At 40.2% G+C, this 17,589-nt stretch overlaps 1 protein-coding gene across 3 annotated transcripts in view; it reads left to right on the forward strand.

The window, feature by feature from the left end:
• VSIG1 (V-set and immunoglobulin domain containing 1) overlaps positions 1-13,010 on the forward strand; it is a 34,018-nt gene extending 21,008 nt beyond the window's left edge. For 2 of the 3 annotated variants that reach the window (XM_055106891.2, XM_003819683.5), the window contains 5 exons: positions 786-984; positions 6,512-6,667; positions 7,085-7,204; positions 9,917-10,058; positions 10,887-13,010. In XM_055106891.2, the coding sequence (XP_054962866.1) occupies positions 786-984; positions 6,512-6,667; positions 7,085-7,204; positions 9,917-10,058; positions 10,887-11,208 (939 nt within the window). In that variant the 3' untranslated portion in view covers positions 11,209-13,010. The remainder of the gene's footprint in view (positions 1-785; positions 985-6,511; positions 6,668-7,084; positions 7,205-9,916; positions 10,059-10,886) is intronic. The other variant, XR_008622906.2, reaches the window with a different exon arrangement.
• Positions 13,011-17,589: the final 4,579 nt, after the last annotated feature.

Raw genomic sequence — 17,589 nt, forward strand, 5'->3', positions numbered from 1 at the left:
ATAATAATAATAAATGAGCCCTTGTGGCTTCAGATGGGTCACTTAATCTCTCTGGGTCTGAGATGCCTTATTTGTTTAAATGATAGAAGAATTCCAGTTCTGCCTTCTGCCACATGGGGAGAAAGATGGTAGCTATCATTGGCTGAGCACTTCCGAGGTCCTTTACTAGATTTCTTAGTTTCATCTTCACAACACCACTATAAAGGGATGGGACCAGATGATTTCTAAGATGCTTTTCCGCTTTGCTTCTGATAAACAAAACAAACCCAAGTTTGTCTATCCAAAAGAGTAGGTGTGTCTAAAAGTAGCATGAACATTTGAACATTTAAGGAAACCAGATAGTCTCACTGGGTAAGGTAAATTCAAATTTTAAGAAGTTTATAAAATGGTAAAAAAAAAAAATGATGGTTTTGGTTTCCCATCAGACATTTGTGTTCTACATAATGAGTTTCTCTCAGGTGGATTCATTAAGTGAGCATCTTGATCTCCTAGCCCAAGCTTAGGTGTTGAATCCTGTCAGCTCCAGCTACCTCCTCCTCTGTAAGATAGGCATACTAATCCCTGCCCTGATGACATCACAGAGCTGCTCTGAGGGCCAAATGCTCAGCTGTGAGCAAACTAAAGTGCCCCACTGAGTTGAGAAACCTTGGCCACAGGGACCTGTTCCTGGTGGGGGGAAGATGCTGCTTCTTTATCAAAGGTAATGTGTTTAGAAGAAGCTTTCAGGTAGCTTATCCTAGTCCTGGACACTCTCCAGTTCTCATTTCTGTTATTTTTCTGTCTAGATTTACTTTTCTCAAGGTGGACAAGCTGTAGCCATCGGGCAATTTAAAGATCGAATTACAGGGTCCAACGATCCAGGTAATGCATCTATCACTATCTCGCGTATGCAGCCAGCAGACAGTGGAATTTACATCTGCGATGTTAACAACCCCCCAGACTTTCTCGGCCAAAACCAAGGCGTCCTCAACGTCAGTGTGTTAGGTATGAGCACTTTTTTCTGCTTTTTCTTTTCTTGGAAAAAGTTAGGACACTGAATGAGCCAGGACAGTGAGTTATGATGCCAATTAAGTCTCTGTAGGTAAATATACTCCCTAATATTTTCATTATCAGGGAAATAGAGACAAGCCACCAGCCCAACCAAAACAGTAACACTGAGAAATCACTCATAAAACATGCAGAACAATTGTGCAAACGGGCTGCCAAAATGACAGCAGTAGATGACCCAACCTCCAGTGATCCCTATCTCTGAGGGATGGAATGAGAACAGATGAGACAATCCACTGTCCCACAAAATGATCACTAGCAACTCTTTTAGAGGAAACCTCCATTTACAGCCAGATCTACCTGGGGGAGACTACTGTCAACTTATTATTCCTTTTAAGCTCGACACAATTCCCACCATTAAATTATTCTTTTAAATAAAGACAGGAGAGTCCCTTTTTTAAAATGCTAATGTTATTTGGAAAAAGGACTGAAATTAATCTAGTGTTGAGAATCAACATATTTACATACAAATATTCATTATATGATATTGGGCAAGCCGTATCTGCTCTTAAAATGAATTTGGAATCTCATTTGTTCAGTATTTATTGAGTTACAGTGATGGAGGTGTTGTTTTTGCCCTTGGGAAGCTCCCAGTTTTGGCCATTTCTAGAAGTCCTTCCAATCTCTGTCTGAGAGGACAATGTGGGCTAAACTTCCATCTGCAGGCTGGTATTGGGAAGTATCGAAGCAAGGGATGAAAGGGCTGCCAATCCTCAACTCTTACAGACAGACCAGTTGAGATGAGCATTTTCCCACTTCTAGGTAGCCCCAAATGAAGCTGATCTAGTCATTGCTGCTCTCAAGCTGTGTGCACACATCACAAGAAAGGAGGAACTACATCAAATCAGTGACTTAATAGTTGAGTAGCTTGGAAAAGCAGCAATTGGTAACAAGGTGCATACCTAAGAGAACTGTTTACAGTTGTCCTGGCTTGCCACTCAGGTAATGCCACAAAGGAACCAGCTGACATTTACTGTGAGGTTTGCCACTGCATCTACCCACCTGGGAAAGAGGGAAAGGTACCTAAGAGCTATTTTTTAAGAGTGGGTTAGCTTAATCAATCATATTTTTATCTCACTGAGTTCTGTGCCAGGAATTGGGGTACAGGAACAGACAAGAGAAGTATTACTCAAGCAAATTCCTGGGAGAGTTTCTGTTTCAGTTTGGAAGACTAGTGTATTAGTCTATTCTTGCATTGCTGTAAAGAAATACCTGAGACTGGGTAATTTATAAGTAAAAGAGGTTTAATTGTCTCACGGTTCTGCAGGCTGTACAGGAAGCATAGCAGCTTCTTGGGAAGCCTCAGGAAACTTACAATCATGGCAGAAGGCAAAGGGGAGGCAAGATGTCTCACATGGCTGGAACAGGAGGAAGGGGAGGGGAAGATGCCACACACTTTTAAACAACCAGGTCTTATGAGCACTCACTCACTGTCACAAGATCAGCACCGAGGGGGAAATCCGCCCCCATGATCCAGTCACCTCTCACCAGGCCCTATCGCCAAGATTAGTGATTACAATTTGACATGAGGTTTGGGTGGGGACACAGATCCAAACCATATCAACTAGTTATATACATGGGAACTAAGTGATGTGCTATAAATGCCAAAGCATCAAACTGGCACTCAGAAGACCTGAGTTTTAGATCTTACTCTGTACTCAGTGACCTTATACAAGTCAGTCCACCTTTCTCTGACCATTGTGAGAAGGGGTTATAATTTCTGCCCTGTCTTCTTTACAGGTTTGTTATGAACAGTTTTGTTATTTTACCTATAAAATGAAATACTGGAGATCAAAGGGGTTTTTAAATGTTCAAAAACTGGAGGGATTAGCTAATGATTTTCTGTTGCTTCCTGGTTCTGGGATGTTCTGACCAGAAACAATCTAAAGAAGCCAAGTCTCTTCATCTCAGAGCTTGGAAATAGCCCTGAGATAAAGTTAGACAAGAAGGTTAATATTCTTAAATTTAAAGCTCAGAGGATCCCAAATCAATTTCCATAAGAAGTTGAGGGTCACTTCCTCTCAGAGGTGTTTTTTCCCATGAGTCTTTGTGTCAGATAGCTCTGTGTCATGACTTTTCCTTAAGCAGCCAGGATCCAGACAAGGTAAGAGGCAGAAGGGTCTGTGGATTTCCTTGTTTGTTTAGGAACTCTAAAAAATATTGTTTTTGTTAATTGGGCAAAGAACAAAGGCCTCCTCCAAATGTAGGCTTTTTGGAAAATTTGAGACTGCTAATTTTCTCTAAAAATTGCAGCGACTATTTGCAATTCTCAAATCTCATTGTATATGAGTGACAATTTTGCTTGCCCTGACTGAAAGGTGAGGCAAGATGGGGACAGGTGGGTAAGAGAGACAGGTTAATTGTGGGGAGAGGTGTTGATATTTCCTTAAAGATGACTCTCATAGCAATGTATCTTTCAGATGTTTTGTTACCCAGCAGTGAGCATCAATCCCATGCATTTACTCGTTCATGCATGAATTCATTTAACAAACCCTGAGCACACGTGCCAGTTACTGTGCTAAGCAATGGACATGGGGAAATGTAAAAGATAGGGTCTTAGCCCTCTAAAATTCAGTCTAGTGAAGGAGACAGACGCGTAACATAAAAGCTTTCAGTGGAGGTATGAGAGGAGAGCTATGAGGGCACAGGGGAAAGGGCAAAAAGCTGTATCAGGAATTGGAGAAGGCTTATTGAGGAAAGTGACTTTTGTGCTGAATGTTGAAGGATGTGCAAGAGTGTGTGATGAAGAAGAGGGGCTGAGATGGCAAGGCACAGTTTAGGTGAAGGAAACAGCAATGGGCAAAGAACCAGGTGGTTTGGATGGCCATTCATTTGAGAGCTTTCCATTAGGTATGACAACCTTGGAAAATTAATCTCTGAAAAATACCCAGATCAAGTTTGAATAATTATTTTGTGTGCATTTGGAATGAGCATCATCTACCTTCCGCAATTTGGCACATAAAAAGAAAATGATTGATTTAGGGAAGGTTTAAGAACCTACTGAAGCACTTTCTTTTTTCTTTTTTCTTTTTTTTCTGAGCTGAGCCTTTTCCTCCCACCCCAATTCTGTTGAAAGCAATAAAGCTAAATGGTAGATCAATGGCTTTGCCAGTAAAATACCCAAGTTCCACTGGGGACTTTAACTGGATGAAATGTCAGTTCAATCCTGGGTCAGTAGTTTTAGAAAATATATAGGTTTGGGACTTGGTTCAAAGTGATTCACTAAATGTTTTGTTAATAAAAAATAAAAGGAGAAAAATATTCTAAGCAAAAAAAATGCCTATCTGGGTTTGATTCTGGGCTCAAGAAATCAGTGCAAGTCATTCCAGGTTTTTGCCATAATTTAGTTCAAGTCCTGGTGTCCAACTTTGTGATGAAACACCCCCATTTAATTTTCTGTTCAAATTGTTCTATTCTGCTGTAAAGGCTATACAATAGCCATCTTTTTAAAAAGGCAGTATCTAAATCTAGTGATAGCTGCAATGGACTTCTGGTTAAATAGCTTAGTTTAGGATAGGCACATCCAACAAGTTGTTCCTACCTGAGAAAATCTTTGATAAGAAAGAATAAAGAACTAAGTAGAAGGATACTTCTTTTAATTAAAAAGACACCTGCTTAAAAGATAGGGCTAGTAAAATGTTTAAGAATTATAGCTATACGCATCTGTCTTCTCGCACCTGTGTACAGATAATGAGAGTCTGGGAAGGCTGAACTGAGCAGAAGTCAATGGGAGAGTAACTTTAGTAGCAGGAATTAGTCCTGCTGTGGCCAACAGAAATTCCAGGTTCTAGGCCCTATATTTATTATTGTATTTAATATTTGGATCAGCCAGAGGTTAGATAATCTCTTAGTCACGTTTTACAGATGAGTCAGCTGAGGTTTGGCTAAGTTAGGTAACTTGCCTATACAGATCCAGGGTAGAGTTACAAAGCCCGTATTCTGTGTGGATCCAGAGCTGTGCCCTTAACCACTGCGTCTCAGGTAAGAGCTGTAGGACTGAGTAATATGACACATTTCATGTCTAACTCACCTAAATTAGAGAACCTAAGCTTTAAAGGGTTCTAGAGCAAAATGAAGATAAGCAAGGTGAGTTGGAAAGTATAGAAATTTACATCATTGTCTGTATATAAGATAGATATATAAGGTGTATAAGATAGATGTATAGATATAAAATAAATAAGATGAGATATAAGATAGATATGTAGATATGATAGATATATAAATGTATAAGATATGTAAGATAGAATAAACCGTGCAAGTAAGTAAGATGAATGATGAGATTCAGATTCCCAGCTTCCCACAGGACTTCTCCCCTGACATGTTTTCATAAGCAGCTAAAACTCTATGTCCTGGACTGACCTCATTAGTACCCCTTCCTCCTTGTCACCCCTTCACCTAAAACCTGTTCTTCCTGCTGTGGTCTTGGAGGCCTCTTTCCCTCTCTAAAGTCATCTCTCATCCCTCTCCCACCCCACTTTAGAACTGTGTCAAAGTTACTTTTGAATTCCTGGTGCCTAGTCCCATGCCAGGCCCACAGAAGGCATGGGTGCTTGCTGAGTGAAGGATGAATAAATATTTCAGTGCTGAGTAGCGTGCACCCCCCAAATGGACTTCCCCTACTGATGATGCACACAGGCAAATTCAAACCTTTCAACTATTTGTGTCACCCACAGATGAACAAATGCAAAAAAAAAAAAAGAAAATAATCATGAGAGAAAAGAGAAATACAGCATTAAATATTTTAAAAAGAATAATAGGTTATCTCAGAGTATTTAAGGGTTCTATTTTCCTTTAAAACTGTGCTTTTAAAGCATAAACTATATTCCTGGTCATTTAGTATTTGCTTATATTTGGCTGTTTTAATAAAGGCATATTTTAAGACACAATGTGGAAATTCATGGTTATAAATCTGAGGAGGAGGCAGACAGAGGAGTCACTATTTGAATCTTAATGGCCTCTTGACTAGAAGGGCCCTGCACCTGAAGTGCTCTACTCCCACCTGGTGGTGCAAGCAGAAAACTGCCAAAATACATTTTAATAATTTTTTTTTTTTTTGTGGAGACCCAGTCTCACTTTGTTGCTCAGGATGGAGTGCAGTGGCGTGATCTTGGCTTACTGCAACCTCCGCCTCCCAGATTCAAGTGATTCTACTGCCTCACCCTCCCAAGTAGCTGGGATTACAGGCGCCCACCACCACGCCCAGCTAATTTTTGTATTTTTAGTAGAGATGGTGTTTCATCACATTGGCCAGGCTGGTCTCGAACTCCTGACCTCAGGTGATCCACCTACCTCGGCCTTCCAAATTGCTGGGATTACAGGCATGAGCCACTGCGCCTGGCCAAGAATTTTTTTAAAAAATAAATAAACACACATATTATTCAAAATGAAACTGAGGAAGTGACTGCAATTGTCACAGAATGCCATTCATCCTAAAGAATTTTTATTCTTTGTCATTGCCTTACAGTGAAACCTTCTAAGCCCCTTTGTAGCATTCAAGGAAGACCAGAAACTGGCCACACTATTTCCCTTTCCTGTCTCTCTGCGCTTGGAACACCTTCCCCTGTGTACTACTGGCATAAACTTGAGGGAAGAGACATCGTGCCAGTGAAAGAAAACTTCAGTAAGTGTAACCTGCAGTAGACCCTGGAAAGGCCTGGTGTCTGTGGTTGGATGACAGCAGGAGTGTGTGGTTGGCTGCTTGACCTTACAGTTCAATCTTCTTGTTTTCTCAGTGGTGGCGGGTGGAGGGGGGGGGCTGGTAATGTAAAAAGAATGCCTGTCTCCCAACACGATGACTGTGTTCTGGTCTACTCCCCAAATTCTAAAAGCCAGCTCAGAGATGGTGAATATGTAGGGAACAGGCATGGTCCCAGGTGAGTTAGCACTGGAACAGTCCTGAGGGGCCTAGTTGAATCCTGAACATCTCAAGAAAGAGAGGCCAATATGGGGGAGTGGGTGGACATTGGGTGATCTGTTACACTGATGTTATCTGTATGCACAGAAGAGATCTCAAAAGTCTATTCCCTGGTTTCAACAGACCCAACCACCGGGATTTTGGTCATTGGAAATCTGACAAATTTTGAACAAGGTTATTACCAGTGTACTGCCATCAACAGACTTGGCAATAGTTCCTGCGAAATCGATCTCACTTCTTCACGTGAGTTGACCATACAACTTTAACGGTTTCTCCTTAAATCAAGTAGTCTGGGCCTGTCAGCCAAATAAACTAGTTAGGATCCCCGGTTAGTGCTTCCTGCTTCTCTGGAGATTTGTGTGCTTTATATACAGGCTGATATGATGAATGACCATCCTAATATCTAATGCTCACATAATAATATATGCCATATGCTGCCCTAAATCCTTTACAAAAAGCAATTTGTTTAAGCTTCACAAAATCGCTAGAAGGTAGGTATTACTATTCAATACTAAAAAAGAAGCCTTTCTGGTAACAGCAGGCTGAATTTCTCTTTGTGATGCTGTTGGTAAATCCAGGTGACACTGTAGCTCTGACAAACATATACCTTGCAAAGATCTGCCACTAATAATAATAGTATTATAATAATAACACTCGTACCCACAATCACGGTAGCTACTATTTGTGGAGCACGAATTATGCTGAGTATTATCTCACTCTTTCCTCCCAACCACCCCTATCTAGGGAGGCAGACTATTGTCGGCCTCATTTTGCTGAAAAGAACACTGAAGCTCAGGGAAGTAAATGACTTGCCCAAGGTCATCCAGTTAGTAACTGGCAGAGCCAGGATGCCTCTAAACCTCAATTTTCCTATTCAATGAAGGTGCTTACTCACTCTCTGAGTGTAAGATTTAAGACTCCTGGAATTGTCCAATTGAGCTGACCCAGGGGCAACTCCTCACAAGGAATATCTCACCAAACATCTCAAGGATCACTTAATAACACTTAGGATCTTTTTTCAAACTTACTTTGAATTTGTGGTTTTAATATATGCCATATCCAGGGATGGCAAGTTCCAGTGGGTTTTTGCTCTTCCTATGCACCTGAACTTTCTTCCTTTTATTTCTCCTGAAGTTTGCTCCTTTATTCTCATATCACTTTCAGCTATATTTCCTGCATCATTTCTGTTATCTTTCTTTAGAATTCCCTTAATATCTTTTTGCCTTCTCAGAGGTACAATCATACTGCAGATGTAGAGATATGTAGGATTTGGACTTGAGCATTGCTTCCTTTCTAGTCTTTTTTCCAATGATGTCCAGCACTGCCTTCCTCTCTCCCTCCCACATCCCTTCTTTCTTCCTTCCTTCCTCAAATATTTATTGAATATCTACTGTGTTCCAGGGACTGTCCTAGGTGATAAAGATACAGAGATAAAGAAGATGTATGTCCTATACTCAAGGAGCTCACAGTTCAGCTAGAGGGACAAACACAACTAAAACATGCTAAATCCTATAATAGAAGTCTGAACAGGGTCTATAGAGCACCAAAGGAGGAAAATTATGCTTATAGAACTGGGATGGCTTTACCAACCAAGTGCTATTTGAGCAGGATCTTGAAGGAACTTGCAAAGCCTCATCATCTATAAAATGGGAAAGCTGAAGGATGACGGTAGAGCAGCAGGCTTAGGAGGGCAACCAGGTCATGATGGGGGAAGAGAATGGAGGGCTTCACATGGCATGTCTCTGAGGGAAAAATCACAAGAAACCGATACATCATCTGATATGTTTGAATCAATTGAAAGAAGTTTAATGGTTTTGTTGGAAATTTTGGGATGAGTGATAATGCATTTATTAATCCCCAAATGAAGCAATTATTAACCTCCGGGAAAATTTTTGTAAATGTTGTACAAGAAAGAATCATAGTATACTGTGTTCCTCAGCTGTGAACAATATTTATATAGCCATACTACTGCAAACTTGGATTTAACTAAAACTTGTGATATAACTATTTTGGAAGAACATGGTGGGTGTGAGGGGAGTGGTGTAAAAGAGCTCAATCTCCAACTTCTAGGGTACGAAGTTGAAAGAAAATGATGGAATGGAAAAAAGGTAGGACATATCAGAGCAAACATAATAAAAACATGGGGGCAAGAAGACTTTTAAAAAGAGTTAAGAGTGGTTGCCTTTCGTGAATGGGACTCAGAAACGGGAAGGAGTCGGGCAGGGAACTGCTGTTTTTGTGAGACATGTAGTAGAACTATTTGACTTTTTAAACTATTTACTTATATTCTCTTAATCATAAAAAGTTAAAGGAATTATTATCAGGCAGCTCAAAATATAAGGTGTCCATCCTTGTGTGAGGGGAGGCAGATGGGGATGGGTTGGCTTATAACCCAGATGTGGTCTTCCAGAGACAACACCTCAGGGCTTGAAGGTCTGGTGCTCAGCTGGATAATGTCCCACTCATTAAGTTTGTCCATAGACCGAGACAATGAACCAGATGCCTGTTTATCAAAATGGGCATATCACTTCCCAGTGACCAGAGTGCATAAGGTTCCTTCGTAAGCATTGACGCCATGGGGGAGGTTTTTAGGGACCAATTTCACCTGTGCTCTGGGAAAGCCTAGTGAAATGTCCCTGCCTGTAACAGAGGCTTATCTCTAGTGACCAGATCACAACTCCATGGTGTCTCAAGACTCTTTTCTCTAAATCCCATTTCAAAAGCAACCCCACCTCCTCCAAGTTGGCCACATTTTATTCTTTATGTGCACAAATGTCAATAGTCTTCTCCCACTGTGAGTCCAAATGACAGAGTTCTAGGGGTTTCCATTTCCCTAGCCTATACAAGTCATTTTCCCACTATGTGAATGGCCCTGATATTCCCCACTAGTCACAAACACACATTATAAAATGACAATATATTCCACTTTATTAACCAGCTGCTTGTATCCTTCAGATCCAGAAGTTGGAATCATTGTTGGGGCCTTGATTGGTAGCCTGGTAGGTGCCGCCATCATCATCTCTGTTGTGTGCTTCGCAAGGAATAAGGCAAAAGCAAAGGCAAAAGAAAGAAATTCTAAGACCATCGCGGAACTTGAGTAAGCCTTCATTTTGTTGTCTTTACTTGAATACAAACATTTCTCAGGCATGTCTTTTTCAGTCATCAATTCCTAAGCACTCCTTTTATTATAAGATATCAGAGGTATCTTTCTGTTTACTCTCATTGAATTTAAAAAAGAATGATGATGGCTGCTATTTATTGAGTGCTGTGTGCCGGGCTCTGTTCTAAGCACTTTATGTACATCAACTCATTTAGCTATCACAACAGTTTTAGGTCCAAGAAAACATTTTCATATATAATACTAACATACTTGTCTTAATACCAACATAGTCATGAAATATAATTTTAAATTTTTTTATGGAACAAGAGACCCACAAGGACAGTGCCCAGGGAACAGAGAAGTTAGAATGTGGCCCAGCCCACAGCTCATGCTCTTAATCACTCTATTTCTTTCCTAGTGTGTATCTCACTCATTCATTTTTTTCATCTCCTTGCTTCTACAACTATCTATTGGGTATCAACCAGGTGCCAAGTATTGTACTAGATGGAGTGAGAAATAGCGATACATCAGAGCTATGAATTTGGACCTTAAAGACCTTATTAGATTCTTAGACTCTTTCATTCTGACATTATTTTCCCACCTTGAAACACTGCTCTTTCTTAAACTTTCACGATATTGTTGAGACCTAACCTTTCTGAATCCAAAATGACCTATGGCCTGACAATGAGTCAGAATATCAGAAATAACAGATTTCCTGAAGTCTGGGACCTATGGTCATTGAAGCTACAGAACATATGGTTTCACATGAAATTTCAAAGTTAGCATCTCCCTAACTTGTTCTTTTCTGGGCTTTCTTTCTTGCAGGCCAATGACAAAGATAAACCCAAGGGGAGAAAGCGAAGCAATGCCAAGAGGAGACGCTACCCAACTAGAAGTAACTCTACCATCTTCCATTCATGAGACTGGCCCTGATACCATCCAAGAACCAGACTATGAGCCAAAGCCTACTCAGGAGCCTGCCCCAGAGCCTGCCCCAGGATCAGAGCCTATGGCAGTGCCTGACCTTGACATCGAGCTGGAGCTGGAGCCAGAAACGCAGTCGGAATTGGAGCCAGAGCCAGAGTCAGAGCCTGGGGTTGTAGTTGAGCCCTTAAGTGAAGATGAAAAGGGAGTGGTTAAGGCATAGGCTGGTGGCCTAAGTACAGCATTAATCATTAAGGAACCCATTACTGCCATTTGGAATTCAAATAACCTAACCAACCTCCACCTCCTCCTTCCATTTTGACCAACCTTCTTCTAACAAGGTGCTCATTCCTACTATGAATCCAGAATAAACATGCCAAGATAACAGCTAAATCAGCAAGGGTTCCTGTATTACCAATATAGAATACTAACAATTTTACTAACATGTAAGCATAACAAATGACAAGGCAAGTGATTTCTAACTTAGTTGAGTTTTGCAACAGTACCTGTGTTGTTATTTCAGAAAATATTATTTCTCTCTTTTTAACTACTCTTTTTTTTTATTTTAGACAGAGTCTTGCTCCGTCGCGCAGGCTGTGATTGTAGTGGTGCGATCTCGGCTCACTGCAACCTCCGCTCCCTGGGTTCAAGCGATTCTCCTGCCTGAGCCTCCTGAGTAGCTGGGACTACAGGCACGTGCCACCACGCCCGGCTAATTTTTTGTATTTTTAGTAGAGATGGGGTTTCACCTTGTTAGCCAGGATGGTCTCCATCTCCTGACCTCATGATCCGCCCACCTTGGCCTCCCAAAATGCTGGGATTACAGGCATGAGCCACTGCGCCCGGCCTCTTTTTAGCTACTCTTATGTTCCACATGCACATATGACAAGGTGGCATTAATTAGATTCAATATTATTTCTAGGAATAGTTCCTCATTCATTTTTATATTGACCACTAAGAAAATAATTCATCAGCATTATCTCATAGATTGGAAAATTTTCTCCAAATACAATAGAGGAGAATATGTAAAGGGTATACATTAATTGGTACGTAGCATTTAAAATCAGGTCTTATAATTAATGCTTCATTCCTCATATTAGATTTCCCAAGAAATCACCCTGGTATCCAATATCTGAGCATGGCAAATTTAAAAAATAACACAATTTCATGCCTGTAACCCTAGCACTTTGGGAGGCCGAGGCAGGTGGATCACCTGAGGTCAGGAGTTCGAGACCAGCCTGGCCAACATGGCGAAACCCCTTCTCTACTAAAAATACAAAAATTAGCTGGGCGTGGTAGTGCATGCCTGTAATCCCAGCTACTTGGGAGGCTGAGGCAGGAGAATCGCTTGAACCCAGGAGGTGGAGGTTGCAGTGAGCCGAGATTGTGCCACTGCACTCCAACCTGGGTGACAGAGTGAGATTCCATCTCAAAAACAAAAACAAAAACAGAAAACAAACAAACAAAAAACAAAAAATCCCCACAACTTTGTCAAATAATGTACAGGCAAACACTTTCAAATATAATTTCCTTCAGTGAATACAAAATGTTGATATCATAGGTGATGTACAATTTAGTTTTGAATGAGTTATTATGTTATCACTGTGTCTGATGTTATCTACTTTGAAAGGCAGTCCAGAAAAGTGTTCTAAGTGAACTCTTAAGATCTATTTTAGATAATTTCAACTAATTAAATAACCTGTTTTACTGCCTGTACATTCCACATTAATAAAGCGATACCAATCTTATATGAATGCTAATATTACTAAAATGCACTGATATCACTTCTTCTTCCCCTGTTGAAAAGCTTTCTCATGATCATATTTCACCCACATCTCACCTTGAAGAAACTTACAGGTAGACTTACCTTTTCACTTGTGGAATTAATCATATTTAAATCTTACTTTAAGGCTCAATAAATAATACTCATAATGTCTCATTTTAGTGACTCCTAAGGCTAGTCCTTTTATAAACAACTTTTCTGACATAGCATTTATGTATAATAAACCAGACATTTAAAGTGTACAATTTGATGAGTTTTGACAGAGCACATACCCATGAAACCACCACACCCATCTAGAGAGAAAACATTTCCATCAGCCCAAAATGTTTCTTCATGCCCCTTTGTGCGATCCCACCATTGCCCTGGACCTAGGAAATCACTCATTGTTTTCCATCACTAGAGGTTAACTTTGCCTTTTCTTGGCCCTCATACATATGGGATGATACAGTATGTACTTTTTGTGTCTCACTTCCTTCTAAGGTGAATCATTTTTAAACGAAGTAGTGAGTTTCTCATTTATCACTTTCAGATTTTCATGTAAAATATTTTCTTAAACTGCAAACTCCTTTCTATATAAATCATAACCATACGCAGATTGAGGTAGAGTCTCTGTAGGTTTTAAGGAGAGTTAAAATGGAAATTAACATTACACTTATCTAGAGCCATGGAGAGAAGAGATAGCAAGCGTTTATTTCTGCATTTTCTTCGATGCGTCCATTTTCAGAAAATGTCAGGGATTTCTGATGCATTTATAATTTCATTCATACTAAATATGATAGTATGGTATATGGTGTCTGATGGACACAAGAAGCAAAATAATGAAGGTCTTAAGAATGACCTAATATTTAGAGATTAAAAAGTAAACAACAGTGTAAACATCTCAATTACTAGAATGCCCAAGTAGCTGGAATTCATTTTTCCTTTCCATTTTTATTATAGAGGCAAATCGCAAGAGACTGACATGTAATAGTCAACAATTACACCCCAAAATTTTTGATGGATCAGTGCAGTCCAGGAAAGAAAGCACTACTGGTAGTCTTATAGAGCTCTGTCCTTATTAGCACTGTTCTGTTCAAAATACTGATGAATAGTTGGATCAGTGGCTTGTAACCTTTTTCTGAGGTCATGGAACACCTTGAGAATCTGCTGAAAACTCTAAACTCATCTTCACTGAAAGATGCTTATACACACAAAGTGTCACATATAGTTTCAGGTGAGTTACAGACTCCCTGAATCCAAGATGAAGAAACAGTTACTTAGATCAAAACACACAAAGTACACTTAATAAATTTGTGGATGACTTGCTCCTAGGGGGAATGGCCACTAGGCTATAAGAAAGAATCACGATTCAGAATGATCTTGATAGCTCAAAAGTGGAGTTGAAACCAACAAAATGAATTTGACAGGAATAAATAGAAAAATATGGATTTAAAAATATGAAGTACATGTTGCCCAGGCAGAAACCCTACATGGGCAAGGTTAGGAAGCACATGAGATTAATCTGAATTCGTACCTTTGGATCTCTCCTTTCAGTGCCATTTCTGGCCTTGTGGCATCTTATTTTCCAAACACCCAGGATTCTCATGCTCCCATTAGCTCAGTGACCCTCTCAGTTCTTCTTCCCTCGGGCAAGACTCATTGCGCAGGACCTAAAGTAGCTGTTCTGTAACCTGTTCTTGTCCAGTGAACATGATCTTTCATCATTCAGTGATCTCATTAGGTTGATAAATGAGTTCGTCTTCTTTGGAGTATTTACCTTTTAAAGAGGACTCAAGCACAGATAATCCTTAATCTGAAGAGTCTAAACAATCCAGAAGAGATATATTTCTGAAAAAAGGAAACTTCTCAGCCCCTCTCAAATCAAACCAGGTGGTTTACCACCCATTCAATCTACTCTGGGCAACTCAGTTTTGATCAACTTTGATCAGAGCTAGAAGAGTGCTCTGAAATAAATAGTATTCAAACTTTTTCAACCCCAGCACACCTGAGTTATAACACATACAGTGGGCCACTCCTAACAATGATGAGGCTGGAGGTGGGAGATGATGTACAATTAAATTATTGGTGGGGGAGACAGGAAGGGGTAAATGTTCTTTTAAAAAGCTGGTTCACTCTTATATATTGCCACCCAGCCCCTAGAGGAGAATCCCTGAGTGCAGAGAAGTAAAATAATCTGCCTGAGATTACGCAAAGTCAAAACTAGATCCACATCATCTGGATTTCAGGGCAATGCTTTTCAACTGCACCAAACTACTAATTTCAGTGAAACAAACCCAAGCTTTAGTAATAAAAAGTTGTTTTACAATGTCTACCTGCTGGAAAACACATCAGTGGGCCTCATAAAAGGTTTAAACTAATCGATAAAGACTCAGTACTCCCACTTGTCTTTGAAACTTTGGTTTAAAAACAAAACAAATAATTCAGAGATGATAATGAGGGCTCCAGGAAACCATAAAAAGATATGCCAATAAAGAAAAACTGTTCCACTACTCACAACACTTCAGAAAGCAAATGTGTGGGGTTTCCACACCAAGTAATTCTCCAATTCTCTGCAGACACTGACTGGGTGTCCTGCAATTTAATTCAATTCTGACACTACCCAGGGTTGGGTCTGACAAGACTGCCCCCAACTTCAGACACATCACAAGTATTGGGTGCCCAGTGTACCCACACTTCTGTTAGACTTGGGTACAAATTGGGGGTTCCCGCAACCTCAAGTTTGATAATTTGCTGTAATGGCTCATAGAACTCAAGGAAACACTGTTGTTCACCAGTTTATTATAAAGGACATTATAAAGGATACAGATGAATGGCCAGCTGAAGAGGTACATAGGGTGAGGTCCAGAAGGGTCCTGAACATAGGAGCTTCTGTTCCCATGGAGTGGGGGTGTACCACTCTTCTGGCATGTGGGTGTGTCACCAACCTAGATGCTCACCAAACCCTGTAGTTTATGAATTTTTATGGAGGCTTCATCACATAGGTATGATCAACTATTAACTCAATCTCCAGCCCCTCTTCCCTCCCTGGAGGATGGGGGGTTGGGGCTGAAAGTGCTAATCCTCTAATCATGGCTTGGTCACTAATAGCCCCCGTTCTAAAGCTATCCAGGAGCCCACCAAGAGTTGCAACATTAGAACAAAAGGCACTCCTATCACCCAGGAAATCCCAAGGGGTTTAGAAGCTCTGTGTAAGACACTCCTATCACTCAGGAACTGTCAAGGGTTTTAGGAGCTCTGTTTCAGGTACTGGGGGCTGAGACCAAATATGTATTTCTTATTACGTCACAGCCAAATTAAAGAAAAGCACCAGGATAGGTGTTTCAACTAACCGGTTATTTTCAAAATGCCAGAATACCTTCCATTTGGTCCACTGTCTTTGAAGAGGCAGAAAAGAAAATGAATTAGAATCCAGGAAAGCTAGATTTTGGTACTGGCTGTTTCTCTAGCTCTGGGTATGTTCTCATCTGTAAAATGGAGATGATTTCTGCCTTCTTAAAGACTACAGTGAGAATAGATGTGAAAACTTATAAATTAAAAAACTGTAGTAGAACTATAGTTGTAGAAATGAGGTCTCTTGACAACTGATTCAGTATTCTTTTTTGTCTCAACCAGGGATTTTTAACCTTTTGGGGGAATCACAGATGTCCTTGAGAATTTGATGAAAGCAATAAATCCTCTTCCCAGAGAAATTCACATTACAAATTTTTGCTTTCAATTTTAGGCAGTCAATAGAACTGTGAAGCTGGAGCCATAAACCACAAAGTCAAGAATCTTTATCAGACTTGCCAACAGATTGATTTGGAGGCCTTGTAGTGTAACAGAATATGGGAGCAGAAAGCAGCAGACGCAGCCATCTAAGGAATTCATTGTAGTTGGTACAGCTGAGAAATTGGGGAATCAAACACTAGTGTCATACAGTTAAATGTTAAGTCAAAGATTATGAAGAAAAACAGATTTACTTTGAAGTTCACAAAACCTCAGTGAAATTGTAATTCTCTATAACATATTTAAGAATGTAAATGTTTTCACTATTTTCATTGGCCTTTTTCTTCCATCGTATATTCTCAGTTAAGCTTTACCATTAAATTATTTATGTATTTTGAGATGAATTGTCGCTCTGTCACCCAGGCTAGACTGCAGTGGCACCAACTCGGCTCACTGCAACCTCCACCTCCTGGGTTCAAGCAATTTTCGTGCCTCAACCTCCTGAGTAGCTGGGATTACAGGCGCCCACCACCACACCCGGCTAATTTTTTTAGTAGAGATGGGGTTTCGCCATGTTGGGCAGGCTGGTCTTGAACTCCTGACCTCAGGTAATCTGCCCGCCTCGGCCTCCCAATGTGCTGGGATAACAGGCATGAGCGACCATGCCCAGCCAAATTATCTTTGTTTTGAAACTGTAAAATCTGCTGACCTTGAATCAGCTTCATCTCTAACACCTTTCCTACAGACACAGGTAACAATCTGATCAATATCCGAGGCCACTAATATCTTTATTTTATACAAATCTGTGATCTAAATATTAACAAGTCATGCCATTTAAAATGCCAAAAGCCTACAAATTACCTGTGGCTTAGCTCCATCTGTATTGCTTATTGAAGAACTCGGATGAATTTCCTTTTACACCCACGAAACCTATCACCTCAGACAATTAACTCAATATTTATGAAGAGTAAATGTCTTCAGTTGTAACAGACAAAACTTTACTCTGATCACACTAAAAATACTAGAAATATTATTTCCCCTGCTACCAAGTCTATCTCCAGCATTCAATAGTTTTGTTCCATAAGATGCTTCTCTGATTGTTAAGGTTAGCACTCA

The sequence above is a fragment of the Pan paniscus genome, chromosome X, assembly GCF_029289425.2.
Source record: "Pan paniscus chromosome X, NHGRI_mPanPan1-v2.0_pri, whole genome shotgun sequence".
In the NCBI taxonomy this organism is placed as follows: Eukaryota; Metazoa; Chordata; class Mammalia; order Primates; family Hominidae; genus Pan; species Pan paniscus.